General features: G+C 36.1%; 1 protein-coding gene across 1 annotated transcript in view; it reads left to right on the forward strand.

The window, feature by feature from the left end:
• The window catches only part of LOC134663579 (uncharacterized), a 30,294-nt gene continuing 17,284 nt past the window's right edge, over window positions 1–13,010 (forward strand). Inside the window, exons 1-2 of the mRNA XM_063519984.1 lie at window positions 1–217; window positions 1,649–1,758. Of these exons, the coding sequence (XP_063376054.1) occupies window positions 161–217; window positions 1,649–1,758 (167 nt within the window). The 5' untranslated portion in view covers window positions 1–160. The remainder of the gene's footprint in view (window positions 218–1,648; window positions 1,759–13,010) is intronic.

The following is a 13,010-nucleotide window of genomic DNA, read 5'->3' on the forward strand; positions in this document are numbered from 1 at the left end:
CAAGTCATGTCAACACACTTATGGCGTAACCTCCTAAATTTCCGTGTTTATATTTGGACATAAATTAAAAATTTGGTATAGGTTTCAAAATTTTTGTATTAAATATACATTTTAAAGTGTAAACTACAAAATTGTAAAGTGTAAAAAAAGTGCCAACAAAATGCCTGAACAAAACGAATCCAAGGGTGCCGATAAAGATAAAAGAGTAAAAATCAATGTAAGTACCTAAAATATTATGTTTTACTACCCTGACTGATGAAAAAAGGAAAAGTTTCTGTAGAATAACTTGTATGGATTGTATGTGTGTCAATTTCTGTGGAAAGCACATACAACCCATTAAAGAAATCTGATTTTAGCATGTCATATGAAAGTAGTGCATATATAGTCCACAATTTAGTTTAAACTACGAAGAGAGTAGAGCAACAACTCGGTTTTTCAGAGCACATTATGTGTACAAGTACTATTAGATAACTACATTCATGTGAGGAGATGCTCAAAGCTTCATTGACATTGATAAATTACACTAGTCAACATTATTCACGCAAAACGAGACAATCTTCAATCTTAAGAAGAAGATATTTACATATTTACACACGAACATTAGTTATCATCAAAATCTGAGCACTTAAAAAAAACTTAAAAGTATGTATCAACTTATCAAGAACTGAGGACACTACACTTAAATAATAAATATACTCTTCAGACTCGAGTAAATGAATCATATGGCTGTGCATCGAAACTTGACATAATATTGAAATGGAGCATTCCACGGGGGTATCGTCTTGGGTCGTCCCATTCGTTTTTCGTCAAGTTCTTAAATTAGTCCTATTCTGCTTTCGTCACTCATTCTACATTGAAAGCCACCGACGATTGTGACGTATGTAGAATGGGTGACGAAAGCAGAATAGGACTAATTTAAGAACTTGACGAAAAACGATTGGGACGACCCAAGACGATACCTGCACGGGCTGTCCCGTACAAACGCATTTTATTTCCTGTGTTGCGATTTTTTTCTCGGCATAATTTTGACCATTTGTCATAGAAAAGGAAACTCTTGTAGGTACCTGCAAATCCTCAGAAAATCGCGTTTGTACGGGACAAATGGTAGACAATTTCATGGAGTGCCCCAAATGTTATAAATAACTAGAAGGAGTGGCGGATTTGCCCTAAGCCCAAAGGCCCGAGTCTAGGGCGCAAATTTTTTGGGGGCGTAAATTATAGTCAATATGATGAGTGCTGAGAAAGGGGCGGCTACAAGGCCTGGGCTATAACCGCGAAAATCGAAGTTCGCAAATTGCGGGGATTTTTCTCTGTCACTCTAATTACGCCTTCATTAGAGTAAAAGAGAAAGATCCCCGCAATTTGCGAATTTCGGTTTTCGCGGTAGCCGCTCCGGGCCCTAGGGCGGCAGACTGCAAATCCACCACTGACTAATAGAAGTATGGTTATTACTAATCACTATAGTGATGACTACTGTCTTTATGTGTGATTGTTTGTAAATTTATTTTGATATTATGTATATTGTAATAATATTACTGAGTGAGGATCATTTAGCGCAACTTTGCATTTTGTGTAATTATTCCTAGCTTTAAGGTTATGTTATTGTGCTAATAAATGCTTTCTTCTTCTATGCTTTCTTCTTCTTCAGGTTGAAGGGGAAGATGAGGTCGGCGACGGCGAGATGGGCCGTAAGAAGATGAAGCGGTTCGTGATGCCCAACGTGCCGAGGTGGTGGCAGCTCAAGATCATACAATATGCGTAAGTGCATGTGTAACGTAGACATTTTCTTAGATTTTAAATTAATATTTTTGGGTTGAATTCCTTTTCTTATTTCAACGATTTTAACAATATCCCAAACTAACTCGATTGATTGCACTTCTTTGCATAATCTGTTGCATTCAGATGCACCTTTTGATGCTTATCTGTTGTCGGGGTTGTCATATAAGTAAAAATAAGTAAAACTTGAGATATTTATGTTGTCACTCCAGGAAAACTTTGTATGGTTTAGGTATGACTTTTTTAGATAAAAAATAATATTGATGTAAAACAAAACATAGAAATTACAGACTGACAAAGAGACTCTGGAATGAAACATTATTAGATTTAATGTTAAAATATATTTCTTAGGCTCAAGAAAGAGTTCCTTGATAAATCAGTTCAGAATTTTCGAAGGATTTGTGTCTTCAGGGATTGGCACCCTACTTTTGTTTTTTGCCTTTTGTTCTCAACATATGAGGAGGTCATTCTGAGGTGACAATGACTTTTGATGTGTGGACCCCTCCGGGGACGCACGCTCGCATGAGCCCTATTTTGTGATAAGACCACACATTCCACATGGTGGTCAAAATGGTGGAAGCAGTTCGAGTCCTTCGGTGTGTTCCACTGAGTAAGTATAAATGGAATTTAGTGGTGATCAATTCCACAATGGCGCGAAACATTGTGGGTTTGTTCTTAACCAAGTTTTGGTTCTTTACAGAGTTGACTCCTGCTCGAGGGAAGGGAGCGCTCCGCCAGAAGTCCTAACAGCTTCCAGTGCGGTGAGCTAAATTTCCAATTGTTTCATTTTTTTCTCTAGCGGCCATAAAGGGCATCGGCTAATATATCCTTTTCTCGCTTTGCAGGAGCCGGGATGTTTCTAGAATGTTTCTAGATGTTTCTAGAAGCTTTCGATGCTTCTAAATGTTTCAAGATGTTTTAAGAGCTTTCGATTTCTTATGAAATTTATTTTGAAGATGTTTGGAACTTTTAAAATGCTGTGGGATCTGTCCCACGCCATCTGCACTGGCCGGCTCCAACCAGGTCAGCAGTCAGCTTCCCGGGGATAGGAGAGGTCACTCCCCGCTGCTCCAGTTCCAGCAGCTGTTTTGAGGTCGGTCCAATGCATCCTTGAATCTTGTAGGGCATCTGCGCTCAGCTACAAATTTAAAATGTAATTGAAGAGAGATAGTTTTTTTAATTTAAAGTTTTGAAAGTTCTGGTGCATAAAACTTAGGTATTTCGGAATTTAGTTTTTTATTAATTGGTGTAAACCTTCATAACTTGAACCTGTGAAGCGACCCAGCTTTGCCACTGAGCTTTTGAAATAATTGGTTAGGAATAAAGTTTATTAGATATAAATTTGTTTAATTGTTTCTCCTCCTAGCTTTCCGACAGCAAGGTTTCCATTTAGTTTATTTTATTTTATTTTGATTTAATTTTATTTTGTTAACATGGCTGTTTCCATTTTAGAGAAGCCGGAGCTTTTCATTTATTTATTTTTACCCCCTTTCAAAACAGCCGTGTTACAATGTAACGTAGACATTTTCTTAGATTTTAAATTAATATTTTTGGGTTGAATTCCTTTTCTTATTTCAAATTTAGAAAAATGTACTACGTTACAATGCCCCACGTTGGGCGCCATTGTAACACGGCTGTTTTGAAAGGGGGTAAAAATAAATAAATGAAAAGCTCCGGCTTCTCTAAAATGGAAACAGCCATGTTAACAAAATAAAATTAAATCAAAATAAAATAAAATAAACTAAATGGAAACCTTGCTGTCGGAAAGCTAGGAGGAGAAACAATTAAACAAATTTATATCTAATAAACTTTATTCCTAACCAATTATTTCAAAAGCTCAGTGGCAAAGCTGGGTCGCTTCACAGGTTCAAGTTATGAAGGTTTACACCAATTAATAAAAAACTAAATTCCGAAATACCTAAGTTTTATGCACCAGAACTTTCAAAACTTTAAATTAAAAAAACTATCTCTCTTCAATTACATTTTAAATTTGTAGCTGAGCGCAGATGCCCTACAAGATTCAAGGATGCATTGGACCGACCTCAAAACAGCTGCTGGAACTGGAGCAGCGGGGAGTGACCTCTCCTATCCCCGGGAAGCTGACTGCTGACCTGGTTGGAGCCGGCCAGTGCAGATGGCGTGGGACAGATCCCACAGCATTTTAAAAGTTCCAAACATCTTCAAAATAAATTTCATAAGAAATCGAAAGCTCTTAAAACATCTTGAAACATTTAGAAGCATCGAAAGCTTCTAGAAACATCTAGAAACATTCTAGAAACATCCCGGCTCCTGCAAAGCGAGAAAAGGATATATTAGCCGATGCCCTTTATGGCCGCTAGAGAAAAAAATGAAACAATTGGAAATTTAGCTCACCGCACTGGAAGCTGTTAGGACTTCTGGCGGAGCGCTCCCTTCCCTCGAGCAGGAGTCAACTCTGTAAAGAACCAAAACTTGGTTAAGAACAAACCCACAATGTTTCGCGCCATTGTGGAATTGATCACCACTAAATTCCATTTATACTTACTCAGTGGAACACACCGAAGGACTCGAACTGCTTCCACCATTTTGACCACCATGTGGAATGTGTGGTCTTATCACAAAATAGGGCTCATGCGAGCGTGCGTCCCCGGAGGGGTCCACACATCAAAAGTCATTGTCACCTCAGAATGACCTCCTCATATGTTGAGAACAAAAGGCAAAAAACAAAAGTAGGGTGCCAATCCCTGAAGACACAAATCCTTCGAAAATTCTGAACTGATTTATCAAGGAACTCTTTCTTGAGCCTAAGAAATATATTTTAACATTAAATCTAATAATGTTTCATTCCAGAGTCTCTTTGTCAGTCTGTAATTTCTATGTTTTGTTTTACATCAATATTATTTTTTATCTAAAAAAGTCATACCTAAACCATACAAAGTTTTCCTGGAGTGACAACATAAATATCTCAAGTTTTACTTATTTTTACTTATATGACAACCCCGACAACAGATAAGCATCAAAAGGTGCATCTGAATGCAACAGATTATGCAAAGAAGTGCAATCAATCGAGTTAGTTTGGGATATTGTTAAAATCGTTGAAATAAGAAAAGGAATTCAACCCAAAAATATTAATTTAAAATCTAAGAAAATGTCTACGTTACACATGGTATAATAATATACTCCGCCTGGTACTCTCTTCCCGTCTTTTAGTGGTCACGTGACTGATACAAGCCTACGTCATCGTGCGCCAGCGCTATATGATAATATGCGATAGCGCTACATAGGTATATAGCGGCCATGTTATTGTAACGTAGGCTTGTGTCACTCTGGGAAGAGAAGACCATGTTTTATTAGACTATGCGTAAGTGTTAAACTACTATACTGTTAACCTTTTGGACGCCAATGACTGATATATCCGCACCGCAGGTCCGACGCCAAAGACGGATTAATCGGTCACAGACCACAGAGCAACATGGACGTGCATATGCATAAAGTTCAATTTCAGTTTCGACACTTCGGTGACGTGGCGTCTGAGTGACAGCTTTAGTGTTTGACACGGCGTCGAAAAGGTTAAATACTAACCTGTTAAATGTTGGTCAAACAATGGCAATACTGCGCCACGCTTGACTGCGAACAAGACTTGATGATTATGCTAGAGTTTCACCATGTTGAACAAGGTATTGTTCCCAGTACCGTCTTTACCATAAGGGCACACGGGGCCCGTGCCCAGGGCCCCCAGCCTCGGGAGGCCTGAAAGGACAGACAGTTACAGTATATTTGATTATCCATAATAAATAGAAGATCATAGTAGAAAAATGTTACTTTAATTCGCTTTCTTTACTTTTCCAAAAGGGTCCAAATTCTTAAGTGCCCAAGGGCCCCTGCATTAGTTAAAGACGGCCCTGTATGTTCTTTTTCATACATCCCTACTAATTTTGTTTCCTCGCTACGGCTATATCTAGTCGTATTGATACAATTTTCGCTCGCATTTGGTATCTCCGTATTTTATATTCGGAATACATCTTGATCACAAAACAAGGTTAAATTCATCGAAAGTACCTAATCGGGTAATGTATATTTTACGATCACACATTTTATAGGTACCTACAGTATTTTAAAATGTATTCAGCGGATCACGGATGACTTACCTACTAGACGAAGTACTAATTTATTTTAGTTGTATTCACTATCACTACCTGCAAACCTACAGATACCGGCAAATATTGAGTTTTAGGTATATTTTTTTTATAGGAGTAAGTAATGGTTTTGGATGGAATGAAGTAAGTACCTAGTTAAATATAGTCCTGTTTTTGTTATTAGTGTTCCGTACAAAACTTTTTTTGTTGTTTACAGTTAATCTCGATACAACCGATTTTTCATCATTTTACCTACTTTGTTATCTTGCAATGATAAAAAAATATTTAAAAGTCTGATTGCATAATACGACTGTTGCTAATTGACCCCTAGTTCAAATTGTGAATAATTCAACAAACAAAGATATGCTGATAAAGATGTTTTACAGCCTGTTACTTTCTGCAATCAAAAAATCTGCACAATCCTCATCCCAAATATCTAGGGACCACGTTGAATCGGTCACTTACATGTAAGCCACATATGGAGAATCTAAGGTGAACCTCATAATAAGCTAGTCGGAACTTCATGGTGCTCGAATTGGCGTGCTGGCCGTGCTGCAAATACAATCATATGGTGCACAATAAATATTCACACATCTTTGAATATTCTCCGGCGGAATACTGTGCAGCAGTGTGGTATAAAAGCGTTCATACCAGCAAGGTAGGCGTTCAGCTGAACCGAGTGATGCGAACGATATGCCCACCAGCTGGCTCACACGACATCAGAAATGGAATTTAGCCGACGGCAGCCCATGACCGGGCCCATTCAAACAATTCCTCACATCGTAGAAAAATGGCCCAAGAGGCTATTTGCCGGAGGCATACATAGGACCTGTTAGAACTCACACGAAAAGCAAAGGATTGGCAACTGAATTTAGATATAAAATTATAATCATATGTACATATATTTATTTTTTGTGTTAGTGAAATTATAAATATTTATTCAGGAATAAAACCATACGATATGATAGTAATAATAAGATGTTTTTAAATTGATAGAACGAATAAAAACAGCCTTATGAAGGATACACAGATAATTAACTGTTCCTTTTAGTTACATCGATAATATTAACGAAACAGGAAGCAGGAAATGGGTTCAATATAAATAATAAATAATCGATGTTCAGTTACGTTACGTCCCAAAGTGATAACCGCGTAACTGTGATAAATGGCTATCCTACGTCCCCGTCGTATTAAGGTTCTGAGGGTCTACCGCGCCGAACCACGTTCGACGTGTTGCCTCCCTGTCACACTTACGTACGAATTTACAAGTGTGACAAAGAGGGAACACGTCGAACTTGGTTCGCGGTAGGCCTTCTGTGCCATTGTATGTAAAAAATTAAATAATATTATTACGTCATCATCATCATCATCATCTCAGCCATAAGACGTCCACTGCTGAACATAGGCCTCCCCCTTATTATATTATTACGTAGCTCTACCTAAATTTGTACCTAGTAGTACGTAACATTCAACATCTACCGTTGTCGATCCGAAGATGGATTATTATTATCCAATTTTTGTCAATATTTACTTCACTTCCTTTTAACATAAAAAATGCGCCTAATAAGTTCGCTTTCAAAAAATCCGTACGTGCTTTCTTTGCTAGCAGAATGAAAAAATCTTAGTGTATTATTAGTTTCATAATATGTTTCGTCGTTATATATATATATATTATAGTATATTTGTATAGGTAATTAATATGTTATTCGTAATTTATTGTTCGTTTTTGCTGTTGTAATTATAGCACCGCTCACAATCTCTCTGCTTAGCCTTAAAGTTGACTGGTAGAGAATGCCTTATGGCATTAAGTCCGCCTTTTGTACTATAAGATTTTTCTTTTGTGCAATAAAGATTAAATAAATAAAATATTTTTCTTCTACTTCCCCGTGTAAAACAAATGAACCGTAAGTGTCACCGCAACGTAACCGTAATTACATTTGTACCGTGAAGGTCGGCTGATGGCATCCGGCTGACCCGGTCGCGACGTTGGCGCCATCCAGGTCACCCCCACCTCACAGGAATTACTGCACCTAGGCCTATCATATTTAGTCAGCTAGCGAAGGTGCAGCAGCATTTACCATTCCAAAATTAAGCATAAACTGATATTGATTAGTCGGATTTAGCTTGAAGGTAGTTCAATCAAAACATCAATTTTTGAAACCAAAGAAGCAATCAACCACCAATTAAAAGATAGTATGCACAGCCAATTCAAACTTTAAGTGTCGATAGTCGATACCATAGACTTCAGTGAAAGCGCGGCAAATTACCTGTGAAAGGTGTCAGGGCGAGATTAATGTTCGCGTGTGAACACGTGGGGTGTTAAGGGTGGTAGGGACAACGCCGACAGTCATTGCACCTTCGACCGCGGGACTAGCAGCATGCAGTGAGCCAGTCATGCAGCGACAAGCGTCCGGGCCTCCGAGCGAGGGGTCGTTCTGGACGACCATCGAGCTCCTGGCCGGGAGGGACAGGCGGCGGTCGGCAGGAGATGCGGAATGCACGGTCGAGCTCCCGCTGCCACCGAGGACAGCATCCTCTCTCAGGTGCTTGACCAACACATATCCAGCAATACGAAATGACTAAACTTGATTTGCACTCTGATTCTACTATAAGCTGTGTCACACCTCATGATTTATTAAATAACACAATTAAAGCGGATTATATCGCTTGTAATGAATTTAAAATACATCCTGACGTTTTAAACGTGATCATTTTATTTCATGAATTTTGCTAACTGAAGGCAATATTACGTGTCACATCTCATGAAATACATATATATATGGCATTTCTTAAAAAAAGGTATATAATATTTAATTAGACACAAGTTGAAGTTTCGTTTCAGTTGTATACAAGCATGTTTTACTTATATTATGTTTACACGCACCGAAACCAAAACCTCTTTTTTATACGATTACCTAGCATGTTTCATCGGGCATATTGAAAAACTATTAGTCCTATTATCAGCTATAAATTAGGTACTGTAATACCGTTTAATATCTTATAGTCACATATTTCTCCTAAATATCGAGTACCATTGTTAAAAGAATACAACTTTTCAGGTCATTAGTGGTTAACATCCTTTTGTTAAGTTTGTGTTATGGTTCACTAAAGGGCGGGGTGCCATGAATAATGGTAACGCACATGTCAGGGGATGTTATACCTAGACAATTGACTTTTAGCCATTTTGAGCTCAAAAAGACACCATTTAAAACAGGCTAAGAGCCCCTAACCCGGGGTTAACCGGTTAAACCTGGAGGTACCTGGTTACCAGTACAATTTGACACTGGGTTAACGTAACGGTTTAACCACTTTAGAGGGATGTTGCAAGTGGCGCTAGGAAACCGAATAATTTTAACCACGCATTTCTGAGGTCAAAAGAAGTAAAAACTGTAATATGAGTTTAAGTCAATCGGCCAAAAAAAATTATTTTTTGTTTTGTTTTTTCAATTTATTGAATGTATTTGTACATAAAAAATAAATGTTATTGGTAAACTTGTCACTTAAAATTGATTTTTACATTTTTTTCATAAAACCTACTTTTTGCAAATTGTTACTTGTCACTTGTTAACATCTATCAATAGGGATATTTAGACTTCGTCCCATAGCAGCAACATCACCATCAAAAAGGCCTTTTACACTATGTAACTATAAAAACTTGTTTTTTTTTAATTAATATTATCTCTGAAACTAGGCGAATTTCAAAAAAGTTTATATGACATTTTTGTCTCTAAGGGAACATCACACGTTAAGGGGGAGGGAGGGGGTCAAGAAAATGTGACATATTGTGACATGAGGGAGGGGGGAGACACAAACTTTGTGACGTCACTTTAACTTCATCAGTAACCGAAAATTTATTTAAATTATTTTATTCGTTGTACATTTAAATAACAAGTTTTTAAAACGATAATCGTTTTTATTCGTTTAATTTTCTTTCCTAAGCAGTTTTGGGTTATAAAATTGCTAATATTTATATAGTCAAAAATATTTTGATAAAATATTAATAATACTAAGGTACCTACATAATTAGATTTGGCGATTTCGTAGAAAAAATGTGATGTCACACTAGGGGGGAGCGGTTTGCCAAATATGACCAAGTGTGACAAGGAGGGGGGGGGGGGGTCAAATGTAATGGATGACCCCTAAATATGATCGAAGATATTTAAATTATTCGGTTTCCTCATGTTACACCGTGTATTATTTTTGACTGCTTTACATCTCACTACCATGGTACTATTACATTCTGCTATACGTGATTACATTACCTACACGTGTTATTTTTGACCACTGCATGATAGATGGTAGTATAGTATTTTGATTAAGATTTTAACAGTCCAGCGATAACTTATTGAACTGTGATAAACTGTAACACACAACACACACATGCAAGTATCCTAGATCATTAATTTATATAATCTGACATCATATTTGTTAATTTTTACCGCCATGTTTAATCGTTGTTACCAAGAGATAACGTGAACGCGTACGCGTAGGTATATAGTTTGTTTTTTTAGCATTAGAAAGAACTTGCAAGAAAGTTAGCGATCTTGACATGTCTTTTAATTGAAAAACGCTTTTTAAAATTCAAAAACTATTACTTATGAAAGCAGAAGAATATAAATGATCGTATTAGATTCATAATTGTTACATATTTGCCGTAACTTATTTTTTAAATGTGGTTTTCAATTAAAAGACACATCAAGATTGTTTACCTAATTTCTAATGCTAAAAAAACGAACTATAGGTACAATATCAATCATCACCCAACAATAAAACCATATTTGATTTATTAAGATATATTTAATCAAATCAGGTTACAAAAATCAAGTCATACTTACTTACGCTTTCCCTTCTCATCATATACCTCCCTGTTTTTGTTTTATTAAAAAAATACAGGGAGGTATATGTGACTTCTACAATTGTAACTGAAGATACAACCAACACATCTCATACTCATTTATAAAAAAAAAAAAAAAAAAATTATAGGACATTCTGACACAGATTGACTAAGTCCCACAGTAAGCTCAAGAAGGCTTGTGTTGTGTTGTTTATATAGGTGATCAATTATGTTTTCTGCTTACTATCGATTTCACCAGCATTCTTATAACCATTTTCCGACTGAGAGTACAAAAGTGATGATAAAAGATTTAAGTGTACGTAACAGCGTGTAATATTAACAATTTTGCGTCATCCACACTACAGTATATTCGTTTAACATAAATATTTGGCAAATTCGCTGCTGGTGGCCGTTATAACCCTTTAACCGCCAGAGTCTGATATATAATATAAGACATTACATATCCAGTTCATTTCGCCAAAGATATATAAATAAGACAAAGATCTGATTTGGTTTTTACAGCACATTTATAACTCCCGTAACTATGCCAACCTTACTCTGCGTGGTACTATTACTGTCGGTGGCGATATGAGTACGCTGTACGCTCGATAAAAAATTGCTAGCGGTTAAAAGGTTAATGTTATCATCGATACCAGATACCAGACGTTAGTTTTCGGACACTGTAATAAAATTGATCACTAGGATAGAGTGCATTTTGTTTGCCTCGGTTTTTATGGTTTTAGTGAGGTTTTGAAATCCAAGATGTCGTAGTTTCCATTTTAATGTAGGTTTCACAATTTTCAGATCAATAACTAATAAGTAAGGTACTTGCGCCTAATAAGGCCCACTTTTAATTTTAATTTAAATTTTTTTCATTTTTGATATGAACTTGCAATTTTGTCTATGGTACTAACCAAACATGGGCGAGAAATTTAAACTCATTTACACTTATAAAAGTATGAAATTTTGAAATTGAGCAAGCTTTAAAACTGGGCCTTATTAGGTGCAAGTACCTTACTTACTTACACACTTGATTTATTCAAAAATCATGCGTGATACAAAATGAAGAATGATAGGATTAATTAGAATTAGAGTAAATTCATATTTATCTTCGTGAAAATAATACGCAATACATCATATTCAAGGAATATTAAATTAATGTTATCCAACTTTTGTTTAATCCGCTACGCGTTATGCGTTACGGGTTATTATGGTAATTTTTGTTTTTACAAATGAACGTCAACTAACGGTTCTTTCAACGGTTAAAAAACTCCCATCTTATTTATATTTTGACAAAAATATGTCTATTTTAGACTGAGAGTTAGACCAAGCTACGTTGGCAACGATTTTGATTGCCCAGACGGTGTAAGTGTAATTTTAAACGTCAAACTTCTGTGAAATTACGACTAACTCTCTCAATTTATTCTATTTCTAGATACCTTACACTTAACTATCAGAAAATTACATTTATATATTTCAAACTGATTATTTTTACCAGTTTCTATTAAACTTGTATTTGTTAAAATAAAACAAAAACAGGGAGGTATATGTGACTTCTATAATTGTAACTGAAGATACAACCAACACATCTCATACTCATTTAGGTATATATGCGCAATATGGTCCTTGCCCAAAAATGTTTGGAGTTATATAGGTGATCAATTATGTTTTCTCATTTCTGCGTACTATCGATTTCACCAGCATTCTTATAACCATTTTCCGACTGAGAGTACAAAAGTGGTTCGATGATAAAAGATTAAGTGTACGTAACAGCGTGTAATATTAACAATTTTGCGTCATTCACACTACAGTATATTCGTTTAACATAAATATTTGGCAAATTCGCTGCTGGTGGCCGTTATTAATGTTATCGATACCAGATACCAGACGTTAGTTCTCGGACACTGTAATAAAATTGATCACTAGAATAGAGTGCATTTTGTTTGCCTCGGTTTTTATGGTTTTAGTGAGGTTTTGAATTCCAAGATGTCGTAGTTTCCATTTTAATATAGGTTTCACAATTTTCAGATCAATAACTAATAAGTACTTACACACTTGATTTATTCTAAAATCATGCGTGAGACAAAATGAAGAATGATAGGATTAATTAGAATTAGAGTAAATTCATATTTATCTTCGTGAAAATGATACGCAATACATAATATTCAAGGAATATTAAATTAACGTTATCCAACTTTTGTTTAATCCGCTACGCGTTATGCGTTACGGGTTATTATGGTATAATTTTTGTTTTTACAAATAAACGTCAACTAAAGGTTCTTTCA

Source organism: Cydia fagiglandana, chromosome 4 (assembly GCF_963556715.1).
Source record: "Cydia fagiglandana chromosome 4, ilCydFagi1.1, whole genome shotgun sequence".
NCBI classification, from domain to species: Eukaryota; Metazoa; Arthropoda; class Insecta; order Lepidoptera; family Tortricidae; genus Cydia; species Cydia fagiglandana.